The sequence below is a fragment of the Gymnodraco acuticeps genome, unplaced genomic scaffold, assembly GCF_902827175.1.
Source record: "Gymnodraco acuticeps unplaced genomic scaffold, fGymAcu1.1, whole genome shotgun sequence".
NCBI classification, from domain to species: domain Eukaryota; kingdom Metazoa; phylum Chordata; class Actinopteri; order Perciformes; family Bathydraconidae; genus Gymnodraco; species Gymnodraco acuticeps.
Window position 1 is genome coordinate 952,319 of NW_022990186.1, and position 21,158 is coordinate 973,476.

Here is a 21,158-nt window from a genome sequence, read left to right on the forward strand (position 1 = left end):
AAGAAAAAGCTCTTGTGTTGCATGATTTGCAATGCAGATTTTGGAGATGAAATCAGGCCGTACTCCCTTCTCACCCCTCGATTCCACCGGGTCCGTCTGCGTCACGGCTGTGCCGCGGTTTTAGTCCGGCCTCCTCCGGTGTCATACCCTATCGGGCGCATTTTCAGAAGCAGAGCGTCTTGCCTGCCGGCTTGCAGTTTTTGTTGATTTGGGCATATTTCCTGGACAGGCTACTTTGTACAGACAAAGTTAATAATAATTGTAATATTCCAGTTATAAACGACATGAATCAAAGATGTGTTGCTGTATTTTAGTAGTAAAAAAAAAATGCATTCATCATCATAACTATTCTATATATATATATATATAATTTATACAGTGCCTGTAAACCGGAGGAGAACGCTGGCATTTCTCCTCCTACTTGAAAGACTACGGAGGGATAGGGTCGGCAAAATTAGTTTATTTTGGGGATGGGCCGGATGCTCTGACCGGTCCACTTCCTGCCCGGCGCCTCTGCAACACCTCGCGTCGACAAATAGACTTGAATCCTATTTTGAGCAAAGCCCAGCGCCGAGACGCTTCTGGGACGCTTCTGAGCCGTAATGCGGCGCGTCTGGTGGAATAGCAGCCATTGACTAGAGTGGCCGCGATCTTTGCGAATGCCGCGGCGCAGCCGTAACACGGCTGTAACGCGACGCAGACGGACCCGGTGGAATCTAGGGGTCAGTCCCTCTGGCATTTCTCTATGTGCGCTGACAATCAGCCTCTGTGGTTCATCCTGTCTGTTATTTCTGGTCGTTTTTTAATAACCTCCTCTCTGGGTTCCTGCTGATCTGCTCTGAAGCAGCTCCTGTTGTTCCTTTCCACTGCGTGCAAGGGTTCCAGTGACATTCTTTGTTTCCTGGCCAATACTGGAACTTCCAGAAGCGGACATATTGTGGTCTGGAGGGTAATGACAGTGCAAACATGCAGCAACCCTAAGAGGCTTTGGACTCACTAAATACTAAGCATTTTTTACCATGTGACCTAAAGTCTGGTAGTATGCTAACTTTTGCTAATAACTGCTAAACACAAAGTACAAATAAAGTTGATGGGGATCTAATTTTTTGACAAGTATTAAGTAATGGACAATTTGTTCACCAGCTGATGGTGCTAGATAAAAAAGCGATTCAATAGTCTACTGTAGATGTAGAGAAATAATTTGACCCGTTCCTTATTGGGCTATAACACAAATATGAGATCAAAAATGTACCGTTACCATTTGGCATATATTCATTTTTTTAACCCTCAATTAACATCTTTAACATAATTCTTCCATGGAATATAATTTCCTAATAAGAATTTCTTCCACTTCCATGTTGTCGTCAGGATCAGGTGGGCTTTAAAAATGTTGTTGGTGAGTTTTTACAAAGTGACGGTGCATGTTTGAATCAGGGCATGCATCTAGCGCCCTCTGGAATTCTTTGACCAGTTGTTTAACTGTCACTTTTCAAACTTTTGGGCCTTTTGCCTGTAGAGAAATGAATTCAATATTTTACTATCTCAACATCCAGGAACGTTGATCATTGGGTTTGGAACTTTGATAAATGACTTGGAAGGGTTTTTCAATCGATATTCATCCCGGAAATCAGAGGTGTAGCCTGGAATGTTAGATTTGTGTCCTTATTTGTTAAGGATAACTTAAGAACAGTGTGGGTTAGTAACTGTTGTACTGGTGTTTTTGAATGCATCTGCTTTGCCACTATGTTAGACTAACCGTGGCTTTCTAGCTTTAATATCTGTAATCAGGCGGTTCAATTGGGCTGGCCTTTGTGCTCAAAGTTCATAACTCTTACATGATCGGCCCACACGACTTCAACAATGTATCAAATACAATTACCATGAATAAAATACTTGCACCACTCATAGAACACGTCCCTGAACATGACACGCACACACACACACACACACACACACACACACACACACACACACACACACACACACACACACACACACACACACACACACACACACACACACACACACACACACACACACACACACACACACACACACACACACACACACACACAGAAGCAGAAGAACCTGTTGGTACTTGCAAATTGTAATTATTTACTTTAAAAAAAAGAAGTTTAAATATTGGAGTTACTATGCAGCAAACTACTTAAACAAGTGTTAATTATCACGAGACAGTAACACTTGTCATTTTAAGCTCATTTGAATGAAACACTGGTTCAGTTATGTTCCCAAAGCTTGGCACATGGCCTAATGAATGTGCCTGCAGATCTACCACTTTTGAAGGGACCATTGATTAACTGGGGCCAAAAAGATGGAGAAGGTCCAGCATCGTTCCCCTAAGGTGATCCCACAGCAGCAGAATGAAGAATGATCTCATTGTTTCTCTCTACTGTCAATGTTTCAGTCACACCACGCAACTTTTTGCTGTGCTTGGTAATAGAAAATGTTTTGAGACTGAATTTAAAGACTGAATAACCTACTGCCTCTGAGATCTCCTCCTTATAGGGATGACTTCAAAGTCACTTTTAATGATGTTTACATTATTTTTGGTCTATCCCCTTCTTGCTGAGTATACAGTAGTTTCCTGTGAATTTAGAGCTAGTTTGACTGATGATGAATCCCTTAGGCATGCTGCCCTGGAAATTGATTAGATATCAGATCAGATCAATAGAGAGAGTTAAAGCCAGTCTCCACATACCAACAAACAAACAGTGGCTCAATACGAAGTCACCTTGAACAGATGAGCTACAGTAGAACAACATGTGTAATGAGTGTATTACACTGCTGCTTGGGTAAGCTGGATGATTATTCAATGTGTAACTTATGTGTCGTGGTCATCCTGCACTACATGAGTTTAGTTCCAGTGACGTGGCAACAAAAGAACAGTCAATTTTCAACGGGCAGGGCGTCCCATAGACCTTCATAGACCTCCCATAGCGTTGATAATAAACGCCATGAGAACGCTCCCTGGCGGTCGGTTGTTATTGTCAATATTAATATCATAATTATTTATTCTTGTTGCCCCAACTGGTTGACACCTCTTTTAGCAGAAACATTAATGTATTAAATCAATGTTAATCCATGTGTGTGGTTGTGGAATTAATGGACGTGCCGTTGTCCATTACAAACTCTTCAACTACAACCCTAATTATATTTAGAAACATTTTAGAAGGCCTCACAAAATACTTTAATGTAAATTTAAATTTAAATGTGAAGGGATGTGTGTAATGTGGTGATTGACATTATTCACCCACGGATCTATGTGTTGGGGTATTGTTCCGCACGGACATTTTAGTTCACATAACGGCATTGTAATACACGATTCGGCTGCATTAAATATTTCGTATCTGCCGTAGTTTGCTATTTATAGAGCCCTGGTGAGAAGACTTCTAGACAAATAGGAAGAACTGCCGCCGAAACTGAATATGTGACGTGGATCATAAATACAGTATATCAGCAATTAAACAACATTTTCAATTTCTCTTCACAATATAAGTCTCCTTGCAGTATCAATACTAATTCGGCTGACTTTTGTATTTGATCCAATCGGTATATTGGTATATTTACACCATAACGGTGCACAGCTGATAGAAAGGGACACCTGGTGGTTAAAGCACGTTATTGAATTGTATTATTTTTATTATTTGTAGGGATGCACGATATTGGTTTTTTGAAACCAATAACGATAACTTCCTGCTTCTCAAGACCGATACCGATAACCGATAATAATATAATATATATATATATTAAATGTACCTGTAGTTTTTACACACCTGGTGGTAAAAAAAAGACTAGTAGTGAGCAAATAACATGAGCATTACTACTATGAACAAAACAAATCCAAGAACAGTTTTGACTCTCGTCAAGCGCCATCATTTCTATGATGAAGTTAGAGATAGTTTTAGCCCTGGGGTCGTCTCTGGCAAACTTCTTGCCTTTTTCAAAAGCCTCGTCGATAGGTAAAAGCCCCGGTGCCTTTGCAGCTGGCTTTGGATTCGCCGCTAGTTTAGCAGCGCAGGCGTCTTCGTACGCTTTTAACACACCATCGTAGCGATGGCGATGTTTCAGGTGACAAATCAGGTTGGAAGTATTATAGCTCGTTGCCTTTTTCCCTCCTCGTGGAACTTCTGCATTGCATTTGTTAATACAAATAGCAAGCGAACTATCTAACTCTGAAACTTTGAAATAGTCCCATACTATCGGCGACATGTTTATTTACTGTCCTGGCTTCACGGCCGCACACCATTTACGTCACAGCCAGGCATGAGTTAGGGAGCGCTGGATTTGTGAAAAACTCCCCTCTTCCTAAACCACTAATAACACAGTACTGGCAAAACGGGAGGAGCCGAGTGAAAAACAAGCGTCCCTCATCCCAATCCACCCACACCGCAGTATTTTTATTTATTTTTTTACCCAAAAAATATATTGTATATTATCGGGGCTATTAATACTGTTATCGGGTTTATCGGGATGACGTCATAATTCGTAATATCGGACCGATAATTATCGGGCCGATAATTATCGTGCACCACTAATTATTAGATATTAATAGGAGACACAGACAGACAAACTAATAAGGCTTTATTTAAACATTAAAGAATACTTTAGGTTAAGGTCTTATTTTGAATAAGAAAAAAGCTTTGGGGGTATACATATTAAGCCTGACAAAGTACTAATATATTGCTTTCCTGCAATGTTAACTACTGTATGTTTAAGCACTTATTTTAACTGATATTATACGTATTTTACTCTTATAAGATGTATGTAGATAGTATAAAAAATGTGCAGAATACGACAGTTTAGTGGTGGAGGTATACAGACATATTGATAGATGTCTTGTAATGCACTGTTGAGGAACCTGCGACCCAAGTTTTTCATCTCCGACCTTGTCAGGTATTGAATATTCAATAAATAAAGAATACAGAATTATTAAATATAAAACACAGAATTTGTGTGATTATACTAAATGATTTACAAATAAACACCACTGCATATTTACAACTGTTACACATGCTGATGTAACGCAAATGTTTCCAACTTGGGATCAATAAAGTATATCTTATCTTAAGATGATCGATGGCTACTACCATATTTGCCTCTGAACCTTGACAAGTGCATGTTTCAGGCTTATCAATGAACAATAGGTGGGGTCACAGACATAATGTAGACAGCCAGTCACCCTGTGTGAGGCAGACCCAGATTTGCGCAGCGTTGCGTTCACAATACATACAAAATTAAAACTGCGGTCACAGATGTGCATGCAGTTGTGGGCGGGCCTTCGCGTCCGAGTGCCTGTCGGGGAGGGTCGCCGGTCGTCCCGGTGTCAAGCAGACACGCGCGAGTCCTCTGAAATGAGCCGTTTGTCATTTCTCAAGTGTTCAAGTCCTGGGGTGTTTCTCAATCGTGAGTAAAGCTGCTGCAGAGCCACTATTTCAAGCATACTACATCATCGAGTGTACTGGAAGTACTGTTCCAATCTCCAGCATACTTGGAAATCTACCGAGCCCGGCGTACTTCGTTAGGAGAAATTTCGAGGCTGCACATGTGTAGACTCCGCGGTCTTAAAATCCCCACAATGCTTTGCGCACGGACCAATTTCCCCAAATCTGTGGCGGAAAATGTAAGGCGGGGCCTCTCATATGACGCACACTTGCTAGCCTGTTCCACTCTTTGTTTTCCGAATGCCAGGAAGTATTCTTGCCTAGCTTCTGAAGCAAGATGCTCGGCAGACATGTGCTACCAAGCAAGCGTACTCACGATTGAGAAACACCCCTGGACTCCTCGGTCCTCCGGCAGCGACCCGGAAACGGATGTGGGCGCGCCGCCTCGTAGGAAAACAAATTTCTCTAAAGGCTCGTCGAGGAACGATTATCGCGGAGGCTGTCTGGAGGAGCAGTAACCGTGGCATGTGATGCAGTGGGTTGTGCGTTGGTGTTCGGATCAGGGTTCAAGCACAGGTTCAAACCAAAGTCAATATGTCGTTGTGTCCCTGGGCAAGACACTTCAACCCAAATGGCTCCTGTGGGGATTGCCCACAGTATTGAGTATGTAAGTCGCTTTGGATAAAAGCGTCTAACAAGTGACATGTAATGTAATGTAACCAAGGACACACTGACTTAGAGGACAGAGAGGAGAGAGGAGTCTCTCTGGAGGAGCTATAACCGAGGGTACACTGATGTAGAGGAGAGAGGAGGCTCTCTGGAGGAGCTTTAACCGAGGGTACACTGATGTGTGTGTGTGTGTGTGTGTGTGTGTGTGTGTGTGTGTGTGTGTGTGTGTGTGTGTGTGTGTGTGTGTGTGTGTGTGTGTGTGTGTGTGTGTGTGTGTGTGTGTGTGTGTGTGTGAGAGAGAGAGGATGTGGAAGGCAGAGTAGCTTATCTGACATCTAAATGGTGGAAAATTGTACATTCTAGCCTGTGAGCTCCCCGTTCGAGCGACTGACTATTCCTTCCCAATGTAGCATCGCATTGGATATGGGCTGAATTTGTCCTGGAGTGGAATTTCTCTGATCATTGCCCTAGGAGGAGTTTGCAAACATTTCCGTAAAATGCATGAAAAACGCACATTTTTCCAAATGGCCGACTTTCTGGGGGGCGGGGATAATGGAAGGCAATTTTAAATATGTCCAGATTCATAAGAGCAATGTATATACAGTGTTTCGTGAATATCGGTAAAACTCTATGCGAGTAGTTTGGATTAATTTGTGACATGTAAATAGTCAAAAATTGTGTATTCGCTGTTAGCTTACGACCTCCATGATTGAGCTATCAAAAATTGGCTTCACAATTTAGCATCATATTGGATAGGGGCTGAACTTGTCCTAGATTGTAATTTTTCCGATCATTCCCCTAGGAGGAGTTCACAAAAATGTCCTTAAAATGGCCAACTTTATGGGGGGCGGGGCTAATGGAAGCCATTTTGAAATATGTCCGCAATTCCATGAGGAATGTCTGTGCCAAGATTCGGGTAGCTCGGAGAAACTGTATGTGACTATCGCACAATAGGGGGCGCTATTGAGCCGTATTTGCAAAAACGTATTTTTGTACAGTTTGGAAAAGCTCATGGGCTGTCACGGGTGTTCCAAGTGTAAAGGCCGTAACTAATTTCAACACAAAGTTATGTGTCCGTAAGTGTTTTTAACCCTTCGATTTCGAGAAAAAACTGTGTAGGACACGCCCACATTTGTCATTGGTTGCGACACTTTAAATCTCAGTTTATACTCATTCTGCCAGTATATCTATTACAAAATATATATATTTCGTTTTGTTGTGCCTATTCCCCAAGACAGACTGAACCTATCCACCAAAATCTGTGATATTTGGATAAATTGTGGATGAATTATAAGCATTTATGTCTAAGCCACACCTTTTTGCTAATACGTTTCGATTGATGTCGGCCACATTTTTCCACACATGGTGCTCATTTCCTACGGTAATGTGTCTGACCCTCCACTCATGCTGTACACTGTGTTTGGTGTTGAAAAACAAAAAATTAAAAATGTCAGGTCCATCAGACTTACGCTGCTACATTTTTCCAAAACTGAATTTTCACAGGTGGCGCTAATTTTTAACCCATCGACTCAAGAATGTAAAATGTTTCACCCGTCCTGCGAACTTTGCCAAATGTCGCTACATGAATGGCGTCGTAAAGCCCTCAAAACCAGGTTTAGTCCCCAGAACAAGAATCGGGAGAATAAGAATTCTATGCATTACAATAGGTCTTCGCACACTTCGTGCTCAGGCCCTAATAAATAAAAAAATCCTCAGGCCAGCAGGCCAGGCCATCGGGAAACCCCCCTCCCGATGGCCAGTCTGGGACTGGGTACAGGAGGCGTAGAGCGAGGGATCATTGTCCACAAGTTAATCGATCGCAGTTGGCGTCGTGGTCGCGGACGAATTAAAAAATGTATTAAAAAAAAATTAAATAAAAAATGGGTCGCGAAATATACTTGGGCGGCCGTTAATATACCTGGGCGGCCCGCCCAAGTAAAGTCTATGTGTGGGAAACCCTGAATGGACATTGATAAGTTCAGCTGTCAAGGGGTGAACTCAGACTCAGACTCAGATGGTTGCAAAAGTACTTTACTGGGTTTTTCACAGTAACAAAAACGGAGAACAAAAAATCACTATCGAGGAAAAAATAAATACTTCCTTATGGAGCTTGAAACAAAAATAACAAACATGGAACAGGCTTGAGGGTATATCGAGTCATGAGAAGAGACGAACTGGCACAGGACAGGTGGAGAGTAACCCCTAGATTCTACCGGGTCCGTCTGCGTCGCGTTACGCCCGTGTTACGGCTGCGCCGCGGCGTTCGCAAAGATCGCGGCCACTCTAGTTAATGGGTGCTATTCCACCTGGTGAGACAATATATACACACAAGGTAAGGGGCACAGGTGGAAACAATCAGGGCGGGGTAAACAATCACAAACGCAGGAGACACATAGGGGCGGGGAGCACAGTGACCTGAAACGAGAGGGAGAATTACTTTTCAAAATAAAACAGGGAAGACACAAGACAAAGGGACATGACAAAGCTAATTTAAAGAATATAATTTAAAAATAATCTTTCGAGACATGACAGCAGCTTTAAGTTCTCAAATTACCTTCATTTTCTTCTAGAACAAGAATCCTAAAGGCCCCTGAAGATGCCAAAACATTTTCCAATCTGATTTGCTCCATTATTTTGTTAAATGCCTTGGAGTGTGTACTGATATTAAGTTGAGCTTTGTAGGGACTGGGCAGACTGGGACAGTCCACCAGTGAGAGGTGTCACTCTCCATGCTTCTATTTATAACATATATCTGCAATAAGAGAGAGAGAGTGAGCGAGAGGGAGAGAGAGACATTGGGAGTTATATGACCTATAGCTCATTCCAGAGATAGTGTTGGAGCAGACACTCACTCTGTGCTCCATCTATTCTTACACCGCGCTGCAGAGAGGATGTGTTGCAACACTATCAGAGGACTCTGAACCATTTTGGGATTTTGTCTATAATTACTATTTCTAAAGGACATAACAAGATCTCACATTTGTGAAAACAGCTGAGTGACGATGCCGGAGGAGAAAGGTAAAATGACCTTTAATAACCTTTCATGAGTATTATGTTCACCTGCCTGTGAGATAAGACTGTGTAGCCAAGGATTAGTTGTAAAAACAAGGACTTACCAATGAATTACTCTCTGACCAAAACATTTTTACCAAACCATAATAATCCTGTTACTCAGAAATATGGAAATCATTCAAAAGTTTTATGTCAGATAAGGGTCTTCTGGTTCCAGCTGTCTACCTTACCTCCAGGTCTCCTATTATGTGACTCCTGTCAGAAGCACAGGGTACTTTCTGTTGAATATGGTGTGAATGTGAATGACAACAACATCCCTGGCACACAGTTGTTGTCTTCCTGCCTGCACTCCACCACTGGGAGCCGGGCCGCTGACAGAAGGGCGAGGGCCAGGAGCTCAGAGGACATCACTGTTATAATGTGATTTAGTGTCTTTTATTGCAAAGTATACTGACCTTTTAAAGCTTTAGTTTTGTCTCCATAATGAGGACCTAAAGAATCCACATAATCAACCATATTAGCTTTGATGACTTGTTGTCAGTGAGGTATATGGTATTTAAATCGCCCTTCTCTAGTGCTTGCGTAACGGAGAATGAAAGTTATGTGATTTTATAAATATATTGGCATCAATCCAAGTGCAATATTAATAGATTCAACCGGTCTCAATAATTAACCCCTTCTAGTAGTGAAACATATGAAAGTAAACCTAGCATGACAAATACTCAATTACAAATAGCTAAATGTTGCAGTTTCAAAAGTAAAAAGTACTTGTTATGCAGAGTGGCTCATTAGAAAGTAGAGGGTCAACATGACAAATGGTCTGATCTAAACGTAAGAGAATAGTACTCATAATGTGATAACACTTATTGCAAAGAATCCAGCTCTAGAATATAACCTTCCTCAATGGTTCCTTCCAATTTTATCAATTTTTGAAGTAGGTCATACCGGTAATTTAATACAGTATTTTAAACATATCTAATACGCTCTAACCTACGTTTGTGGGTACCAGAAATAAAGAGGTTACAATCATATAAGTTCTTGATTTGGATCTGTAGTTTTTGTTTCGTGGAATATAAACTCTTGTTATTTTTTCCTGAAAAAACATTTTAGATTTGAATGTTTATGTGTTGTTCATGCTAATTTATTTTAGAATTGTGTTGCATTGAATCACCGAAGCTATAGCCCATAGAGTTGGAATAAAATATTTGTTACATCTTCTCATGAAAGGATTGTGTTAATAGGAATAAAAAGAGGAATGTGTCTGAAAACAGAATTATTCAAACTTTATGGGCAACAGCGTATATCTTGCTGGACTCTAAGTGGAGTGCCTTAAAACCAGTGTTGTGCTAGTTACTGAAAACCAGTAACTAGTTACCATTACTAGTTACTTCATTTCAAAAGTAACTCAGTTACTTACACAAAAAAGTAATGCGTTACTGTGAAACGTGACGGGACGTTTTTGTTACTTACACAAAGGGCTCCCATTTATTATTCTCCAATGCAATAACAGTACTGAAATGAAGGCTATAAGGATAGCCTTCATTTCAGTACTGTTATTGCATTGGAGAATAATACAATCTGTTGATCAACTTGACATGCATTATATGCAATCTGGATTGCATCGATATTAGCTGGCTTTCCATTTTTGTATATTCTTTCTCCAGGTAGTTGGAAAAAGTTTTCCGTCCCATATGCCGTGTGCCGCCCGGACATGCTATCATGCTAACTAGCTCCCTGAAAGCGGGTGACTCCACTGTAGCAATAGCCTGCATGTGTTCTACAACATACCGTGCAATGGCTTTATCGACTTTTCCCTGGATAACAGTCCTTTGGTTAAAATCCAGCCGCTGTTGCTTAGGTGGAGGTGGAGTGGCGTCGGCTGAGTCTCTGTGGTCTTAGCTACTAGCTTCGTCCCAGCATGTTGTTTTTGCAGATGTTTTAAGAGATTTGAATTACTGGTTTGGGCAGTAGATAGGATCTATGACCCGCCAAGACACAACTTACATTAACAGAAACGTTATTTTCTTTGTGCTCGACAAAAGTGAAATAGTGAGAATATCTCCAGGTGGAGAAACTAGACTTGAGCTCCGCCGCCGCCATGATAGTCTTGTTAGTAAACAACACAAACACGCCCACAGCCCGTCTCCGCATGTGACACAGGAAGTATCTAAGTACATTTACTCAAGTACTTAAGTACAGTTCTCATCTCTGTTCGCCTGGCTGTTGACTATATAAAAAAACTAACGCAGTAACGCACCATGTAGTAACGGCAACTGAGTTATTGAATTTAAGAAGTAATGCGTTAGAGTACTAGTTACTGCCTAACACTGCTTAGAACTAAGCTAAGTTCTTAAGTAAAATACTTTCCACTACTGACATCAACCCAGCAGCCAGCTGCTTGTAAAAGTATAAAACACACCTCATAAACACACCACACATATTCCCTCTAGAAGGAAGGGAGGTGTGTATGCTGCTATTATGATGTGATAACAAAGCACACACACACACACACACACACACACACACACACACACACACACACACACACACACACACACACACACACACACACACACACACACACACACACACACACATACATACACATACACACTGACAGACAGACACACACACACACACACAGGCCACATGCTTCCACACACAAACTACTGGAAATAATGTTTGTAGTTTTATATTTAGGAATTTCATATTTTTCTTATCAAATCAAAATGAATGACCAGAAGGAAAACATGTTCATGTTGTTATGCACATCCACATGTATGTATACACAGTTAAAGCACGTAGGTACGTTAGACATTTAGTAAATAAGCACATGCAGAAACACAGCCCACTTCCCCAGGCTGTCTCATGTATCCTGTGATGTCATCGCTGGCTGCTGGTCAGCAGTCACAACGACGCCTCACTATTCCTGACCTGCCAGTAAACCATCTGTCTGCCAGTACACTAGCTGTACCAGTAAACATTTTGTCTTTCTAACATTCACATCCAAAAATGTATATCGCTATAAAATGGCAGGCAGATTTGAAAAGCACAATTTCTCAGTCAATGCATAATGAACTGTGAACATTCATGCATTTATATAAAATCAATCTGGTATTATTCCTCAGGTAGCAATTGAAACACCAATCAGTAACTGGTGACAAGCTGTCCCACTAGTGTCTTTGTGCACTTCAACATGATCATGTCCTGTGGATACTGCCTGTGCGTGTGTGTGTGTGTGTGTGTGTGTGTGTGTGTGTGTGTGTGTGTGTGTGTGTGTGTGTGTGTGTGTGTGGTGTGTGTGTGTGTGTGTGTGTGTGTGTGTGTGTGTGTGTGTGTGTGTGTTGTGTGTGTGTGTGTGTGTGTGTGTGTGTGTGTGTGTGTGTGTGTGTGTGTGAAGCTGCTGTTGTCCTGAGGTGATGAACCTTTACTGTATGCCATGTTCCTGCACCAGCTCAAACAGCTGACAGGATGTTTTATATTCATGAGTCATGCTGTTTCTCTCTTGAAATGAATGTTTAGCAAACACACACCGCTCTAATACCTCACTGTCTGTTTACCTCCCAATCAGCTTTTCTTCAGTTATTAGATCATCAAAGCATATACATTTATAAACACGTACAAACACAAATGAAGTGTAACCTGCTTAGTCATTCACTGTTTCTGCTGCATCACAGCCTCTGTGATCCAGACACATGATCCCTGCTGTCAAACTTCACATTCAGACAGACAGGTTATTGATGAGAGCATCATTTCCAAATGTAAAAACAAATGTATGATATGTCATCTCTTTGTCCCTATCTTCACCTTCGTATAGTACTGTACATTTACATTCATATTATTATTTTTACCTCCACTGCCAACATATTTCATATTCTACCTTTTTTAATGTTGATGGCAGCTATGGTTTTGTCAAGGTTTGCCAGACTGTGATGAAACACGGACTCTCTCTCCTGTTTGAAAGTAGGATTTGACCCACAACCATTCCATTTGACTACATTAAGAGCAAACTTCGTCCTGCACTAAATGTTGGCACTTGATGTACATCATGTGTAATCGGCCTAACAAATGTAATTCCTATATATGGAGGTGAATTTGAGAACTAGACTTTTTGAGTTTTGACATAGCAGAGATGTTGGACTAATTATTAATGATCTGAAATCAGAAGAGGAATAGTAAGGTACCTCTGAACTACAGGGAGCGGTCCAGCAGAGCTGCAGTAACAAGAGGATCACATCTGCTGGTTTCACAGTCCATGTGGAAGGAGTGTCTGGTCATCTGTCAGAGGAACGGCAGTCATCATGTTTCACAGAAAATATTCATTAGAAAGCAAACTAGTCATACTAGCATACTATATCACTAGTTATCTTACTCCTCTTATCAGGGCAATGTTGACTGCTTTAAAAACGTTCTGGTTAGTGTTACTATACTGTTATATTATTGTGAATATTGTAAGTAGTATTTTTGGTAGTAGCATCAGCGATATTAATGAATCCAGTGTTAAACATGCTTACTACTCTCACTCAGGTAACTTATATGACATGCCATTGTCCTTACAAGGCCTGAGCCACACGGTCGTGTGGTGTCATCTTTTAGAGAGGTAAGGGGTTAACTGCTGACACAGGGTCAGAGGTCAGATGCTGTTAAGGTCAGATTGCAGGCGTGACTGCACAAGTGAGCAGGATAGGTAATAACTCATAATGTCTGTGTATCTATAGTGCTATAAGTTCAATAAATCACTTTAAGGGGTGAGATTCATGAATAAATGTATATGTATATATATATATATAGCATCAATGCAGATAGAGAGAGGGAGCTATAGTGTGTGTACAGTTTTTCTGTCTGTAAATAAATGCTACAACTCATTTAGACTGAAGCCCACTGGTCTTGCCAGCCACCTGCAAATTGCAATAAAAGGAGCGGAACAGGGCCAGGCCAACTGAAGGTGCTCTTTAAGGTAGACCAGCTATTCTCTTTCTAGTGACAAGTGTTTACCAGCAAAATAAGTTTATTTTACGATTTCCCCAAAAATACATGTTCTGTATGTTTCATATTCTTGTGATTTAATAAATGTAACACGATGTTGTATCGTTATCCAAATAATCAATATAATACTGTGAAGAAACTTGTGATTGTGACAAAGAACGAGATGTCTGTTCCTTTTGGCTGTTTGTACAACAGGACTTTAAGCAGTGGATTTGCACTGTAGGCTCGCTTCATTCATTTTTCTTGGCATCTACAGAGGGTGAGGAAATGAAGTGAGTTTTCTATTGGGATGAAGTAATGGCAATACAAAGGTCTGGAAATTGCCCTTCATCTCTTCTGTATATTTACAAAGCATTCCAACATTATGGTTCATAGATTTAGGAAAACACCATTTGTTGAATTCATATACCATCATTTTGGTAATATGATATACGCCAATGGCTTTCCTATGAAAATAAGGATAACGTTTGGACATTTTTCAGCGACATGAGAAAGTGAATATCCCCAAGGTCAACAGCTCGGCACCACAGAGTACTGGTGCTGTACTAATGTGAACATTTTGATCTGCAGATGGTTCACACCCGGATTGTTGCAGAGAACTCGTAGATCCCCGTGAGGACGCTCTATTTTTAGGAGGGGCTGCTGCAGGGCTCCTTGAAAAGGCATCTGAGAGATAACTGCTTGTGTGTTCCACTGTGGTGGGCAGGGCTATTTTATAGATGTACCTTCAAAATAGTGTTCATGTTAAAGAATATAGTTGTTGCAAGAGGTACAAGATCTTTGTTTCGCTATGGATTTTAGTGTCATGTAAACATGGGGAGTTTCTCGATTTAAATCCCAGCAACAAACAAAATGTGCCCTGATGAAGTGTCTTTGAGCCAGACAGTAAATGTGTCTCCATTAGCTGTTTGGGTTATGCTTCATGGTGCATCAAAGAGAAATGCTAAATATATATACTATCAAATAGTTATAGTGAATATGTGTGCGGGTGGTAAGCTGCAAACCTTTATCCATGGTCAGTGTGTGTTCTCAGAAGCACAGACATGAGAGCTGCCTGCTGGCTACGACCTTTGGGACAAAGGCAGTTGTGGCTGTCAGCCGGGGAACAGACAGCAGAGAGGCTGATTGACGATAAGGACAACTGCTGGTGGAGAAGACGGCACTGTACGGGTGGAGGGACAGTAGAGGCACACAGCAAAGTGACACTCAATATCATAGAAAGGAACCTTTAATCAACCAGAATTAGATGTCCTGGGTTTTACCCTCAAATGTCACGCGTTCTTTAAAAGCACAACATGTGGAGGTGTGTGGCGTAGTGGGTTGTCCGTAGGTGTTCGGATCAGGGGGTCAAACCCCACTGCAGTCAGCATGTCGTTGTGTCCCTGAGACACTTCACCCCAAATTGCTCCTGTGGGGATTGTCCACAGGAGCAGGGTATGTAAGCCGCTTTGGATAAAAGCGTCTAACAAGTGACATGTAATAATGTGAAAGCATGGAGATCTGGACCTTTAAGATCTTTACTGCTAGTTGCTTGAACATTATCTGTACCTCTGTATCCACTTACAGTTTCATGAACGATTTGTTGCTCACTGACTGACAAACTGGCACTTAGTTTGTGACTGATGGCAAGGTATGAACATTTCAAAACTAAGGAAATGATCTAGTTAGGGACCCAGCTAAGAAAAAGGGCCAAACAGATCAATGTTACCCTGATTACTTGGAATGTTGGAATGGAAAGGATAAAGATGCAATTTGCTTCCCTGGCAAAACTCCCAAGTACATGAGAGCAATAACATCACATGGATTGGACCACTCATTATTTATTTTATAGACAGGCAGATTTTTGGACCCTTTTCAAAGACACTACAAATGTCCTAGTTCCTGCAGCCTCAATGTCTGGAACAACCTGCTGGATTCTACATCTGGCCCAGAAGACCATCTCCTGTCTCTATCTGAAGTCACTGTGAAGAGGAAGTAAAGACACTGGATCCATCCAACAGGTGCTGGGGTACAGCATTGCACTCTGGGTCAGATCAGGAGTCCGGACCCCTCCCAGTTCCCCTGCAACCCCTCCTCCCAGCCGTTTCTTGCTTTTGGACCGTTGTCTTTTCCATATGGTTCCAATCAACTGGGCCTCAGGAGTCAAGACTTTCCCTCCTAAATTCTTGTCTTTATTGGTTAGCATGCCCACCGTACGCCCCCCCAAAAAGACACATCTTCTACCTTCAATGGCCTCTAGACAACGGTGTCTAAAATCCCTTTTCTGGTCTTCATCCAATTTTAAGTCAGTGATGAGATTGCAATCTAGCCATATGCATTTAATAAAAGAAGATCTGTGGATTTTCCAAAGAAAACTTCATGAATATTTCATCATAACTGCTAACCCCAAAAATATTTGGTATTCCCAAAGTATTTTAAAAAAAAATGCAAATCTTTATGGGACTTGGACTAATGGGAACCCAGGCATAACGCCAACAAGTAATGATGCAAGGTTATCATCCTGAGGAGATCTAAGAGGTTTGGAGGATGTGTTTGTCTTGGACTCACAGACACACTATAAAGCTACTGAGTCAGGTCCTTAGAAGTGAAGAATGTGTGGCTCCTGTGGATCTGGAAACTGCTGTTGGTTTTACTCTCCTGTCAAGTAACCCCTAAACCAAGCAGGTCACAAATCCAAATTGCTTCTTTGGAAGTGTACATGTTTAGAATTAGCATCATTCTTTTCTTATTTTAAGTTTATTTATTGCAAATTCTGTTAATCACAATTTTACAACATTATTTTATTTTTAATAATACACAGTGTGACGGCCCCAGAGCCTGGGGCCTGTGAGTGTGTGTGAATGTTGCAGGTCCTGCGATGGGGTGGAGCTGAAGAAGCCAATCAGCGTGATCGGGGACACCTGGCCGGAGGTGCTACTTAAGCCCAGCTGCCCGCAGTCACAGGGCGGCCCTGACTCTCTCCAAGCCTGCTGCGGAGGAACTGACCGTGATCCTTTCCCCTCGTCCCCTCTCTGCGGTTTTTTAGTGTTTCCGAATAAAGTGCGGAGATTGTTGGAAACTTTGAGCATCTCTCCTGGTTTTTCTGTTGTGGCCAACGAGCCGGTCATAACAACAGTCAGAAATAAATACAGGTGCTTAGAGGAAGTAAACCATAATAATTATAACAGTATATAGTACTGTGTTGTAGTATAATTGGTATTACATTTGAAATATGTTATAGAAATACATAAGAAAGCATGTGAATCAATCCAATAGAGAGACAGTGGAGGGAGAGTAGTGTGGAATCAGATGGATTCAAGACTCAATTCAACAAATGCTTCACATTTTTTGTTAAAAATGCTCAGAACAAGATGAGAATAAATAAATAAAAAAGAAGATTCAACTCAACCAAATATAATGAATAGCATTAAGACTGAAACAGCTAGCATGACTCTTTTATAAAGTTTAGAATCTATCGCGTTGTGTCTTGTTTGTTTAACTCTTACAGATATAAAAACCATGTCACATCTGCCTCTAGTCGTTATGCTTACAGATGCTACCCAACTTTTAAATGCATAGACAAATTAACACTTTGTTTGTTTCAAATCCAACTAAAGTGTTTGGAGTTGGCATGTGATCCGACTGGAAAAAGTGACTTGCGTTGATTAAATTAAATAATATTAAGAAGCAGCACTCTTTCCAATCTTAAAGGTGGGGTAGGTAAGTTTGAGAAACCAGCTTGAGTGCGCTAGAATTTGAAAATACACAACCGGATAAAATCTGCCACTTCCTTACAGAGCCCCTCCTCCAACACACACGAACGCGCACATGACCAATGAGGGCACGAGATGAGTTTGTGCCCCGATGGGAGGCTGACAGGCAGGTAGGCCATCCAGTTACTTTAGCCGGCTCAGATGATTGGTTGTACTTTTTACACTACCACGGCTTCCACAGATGACGTTTTTTTATGATTTTTTTATCAAAGCACTTAAGATATTCATTGCTATCGGGATGTTAAGAGCATTCCATGGAGTATAACAAAAAGTGTATCTCGAGCCGGTTTCTCAAACTTACCTACCCCACCTTTAATGAAGAGAGAATAGTGTGACGTTAGCTAAATGTGCCTTTTATTTGTCCACATTATAGAGTTGAGGAAAGTAAAACAATGTTATAAGTGATGTGCCAATAAAACACCCAATTAGCACCCTATGAATGTTGCAAACCTGAAAGAAGGATCCTCCCTGTCTTATCCTTATGCCCCCTTCTCTCTCTAAATCAATTACTGGTAACCATGGAGGCCTGGTGAAACCAGTCTGACAACAGGCCTGTTTCCTGAGAACACAAAGGGCCTTTCATTAGCCAATGCCCCAGTCAGGACTGAAGCCATCCATATGGGAGCCTATTCTGTGGGTTCTGATGTGAGAGGAGAGAACCGTACTGAGGAGATGTATGACATCACCTCATAATTGTTGTGTGTATGTGTGTGTGTGTGTTTGTGTGTGTGTGTGTTGGGCCTTGCCTCCCTGATAGAGACAGAGCTGCTCCCTGGTTCATGGCTAATGTTAGCGATATGTGTTTTGGTTACGTGATGGTTAGTCTCTATGAATAAACATACATAACTATAACTACAGTACATGAAGTGATAGAAGTGTTTGTGTGTGTCGTGAGTCAAAGATAAAAGAGGAATAAGAAAGTTGTTTTTTTATACCCTTGCCTGATGTGACATCCTAAATGATAACTTGGTTTTCGTGATATTGAAATGGGAGCCTATAAACATTAACAGGGACCTATCATGCAAAATGCACTTTTTGATGTGTTTTATACCTAAATATGTGTCCCCGGTGTGTCAGGGAACTCAAAAAGTGTCAAAAAAACCCCTCTCTCTTTTCCTCCGTTCCCAGATCTCTCAAAACGGGGGTACAATGGAGCTGATCCAGATTTGCGTCCGATATGACGGAATATCTGAAATGTGGACCCACAGCATTAAAAACGTTGCTATCAGAAACAATGCCCGACTGTATATTGGACGTAATATGGTCTTTGTTTACATAAGCAAGCATCGATAACACTCAGAGCTAACCTGTACTGGAGAGAGTATGTGTAAAGAAGCAGGAAATAACAAAAGGAACTCACCTTGTGGTAAACCCGCGAGAGAAAAAGCATTTGAGCTCCATACTGTTTCAAAAATAATCCTTGAAGTGGTTTGGAACATGATATGGCAGCATTTAGAGTTGGTAGAATTCTGAGCAGGCACAAGCTCCCCCTCCTGACCCAGAATCAGCAGTTCTCTAACAGGGCTGAAATAGAGGGATATGAGGGATGTATAAAATGCATGATCTGTTTGGTATTTTGAGCAAAACACATCATAGACATGTTTTTATATATTTTTTATATATCTGAGACCCATAATATATGCCTAAAAATAGCATAATAGGAGACCTTTAGAATTGAATTAAAATGAAGCTTGAAGAACCAAATCGAGACACACATTTTATTTATAAGTGTTTCAAAGGCCAGAGTTGATGCAGATTTGTTTAAGATTAGGTTACATACAAGCAGTATTTGACATTATATATTTCAATACCTTAAATATTTATCTTCCAAATATCCAGTATTTCCCCCACAATCCTCTTCTTTTCCACTAATTAGATTACTGATTTAGATCATGCTATCTTTAGCCCTCAATCTTCCCCCTGATCCTCAGAATAGTCCTTAGTTGAAAATGCTCTTCCAAAATTAGAGGTATGTTCTGCAGTCAGGATATTACTCATTGTGCTCTTCAGAAGGTAAACCGTATTAAGAATAAATAGTGGCGTCTATTAGCGTCACTCTTCTTGTGTCAACACAGATGTTATTCTATTAAGTATTGCATCAAACGCCTTTACAGTTTTTGGTTTCGTCATCAGCAATATGTATAATGTTCTAGAAGGAGTGGGGGGGGGGCAATGAGCTTTGACCCCCTGTGGCCCCCCTCCAAAAGAAGGGTTTATAATGATAATACAATTTAGGGTAGTGTTGTGTTGTAACTAGCGGAAGGTATTTTGTTTTTCATAATGTCCTTTAATACAATTTTAACTACTGAAACCAATTTTGCCACGAAAACCCCAAACCATCATGGTATTTTATGTTTGAACTGCCACTCTACCCCTTGACACTGTACACTACCACAGGACATTAAATGGTCTCCTCCTGTCTCTGTGTCTCCTGCAGTATTCAAGCAGCAGGTCCACAGCCCTCTGGAGCAGCCCAAGAAACAGAAGACTGGAGGGGGGGGGCCCGTCCCCTGTCAGAACTGTGGCAAGCCCTGCAAAGGAGAGGCTCTGCGGGTCCAGAACAAACACTTCCACATCAAGTGCTTCGCCTGTAAAGGTATGTCCTCGCCAGCTGTTACCAAACAACCTTCAAGTTCCACACCCTAAGAGGATACCATAAGACAGGAATGTTGCTTGTAAAGTAGGAACATAGCTAGTTTGGACCTTTTGTTGCGTTCAACTGAAAACGTTCCAATATCTACCATTTCTAGATCAAATATACAAATACTTTCATAAGTAAAAATGAGCTTACTACTATGGTGAAATCATTAAAATGTGGATTTTAACCAATAACACTAACGTCGTTTATCTTTTTGACTAAGTATTCTGAAAATTAAGAGTTGTGGCAGAAAACAATTCATTTTAACTTTTTAATAAGATAAAATATACATTAGCCTCATCCCAATACCCCTCCTCGACTCCTCCTTTCCCTCACTCGCCTCCCTTCCTTGCGTCTTAGCTCTGCCTCCGTAAGATGCGAGCGAGAGACACGAGGAGGTGACGCGAGGACAGAGGAGTCCTCAGGTATTAATTGGGATGTCCTCGTTCACTCAAACGTCACTCTTAAACGACGTCTGTTAATGATGACATGTGCACAGCTGTATCCCCTCTCATCGGGCTGAACTGAAGAACCCCTTAGAACCGGCCCATTTGTTGTTAAATATTTATTTAAATGAATCTTTCTCTTGTTAGTCAAGGAATTCAATGTATGATGGTTGGTCCTGCTTTTGTGTTCCATTTTGGTGTAAAATGTACATTTCAGTAAAATTATAATAATGGGAAAGCCTTTACTCTGAAA

At 41.1% G+C, this 21,158-nt stretch overlaps 1 protein-coding gene across 1 annotated transcript in view; it reads left to right on the top strand.

The window, feature by feature from the left end:
* Positions 1-8,885: 8,885 nt before the first annotated feature.
* Positions 8,886-21,158, top strand: part of ablim2 (actin binding LIM protein family, member 2) — a 68,965-nt gene continuing 56,692 nt past the window's right edge. Inside the window, 2 exon segments of the mRNA XM_034217856.1 lie at positions 8,886-9,089; positions 20,259-20,417. Of these exon segments, the coding sequence (XP_034073747.1) occupies positions 9,074-9,089; positions 20,259-20,417 (175 nt within the window). The 5' untranslated portion in view covers positions 8,886-9,073.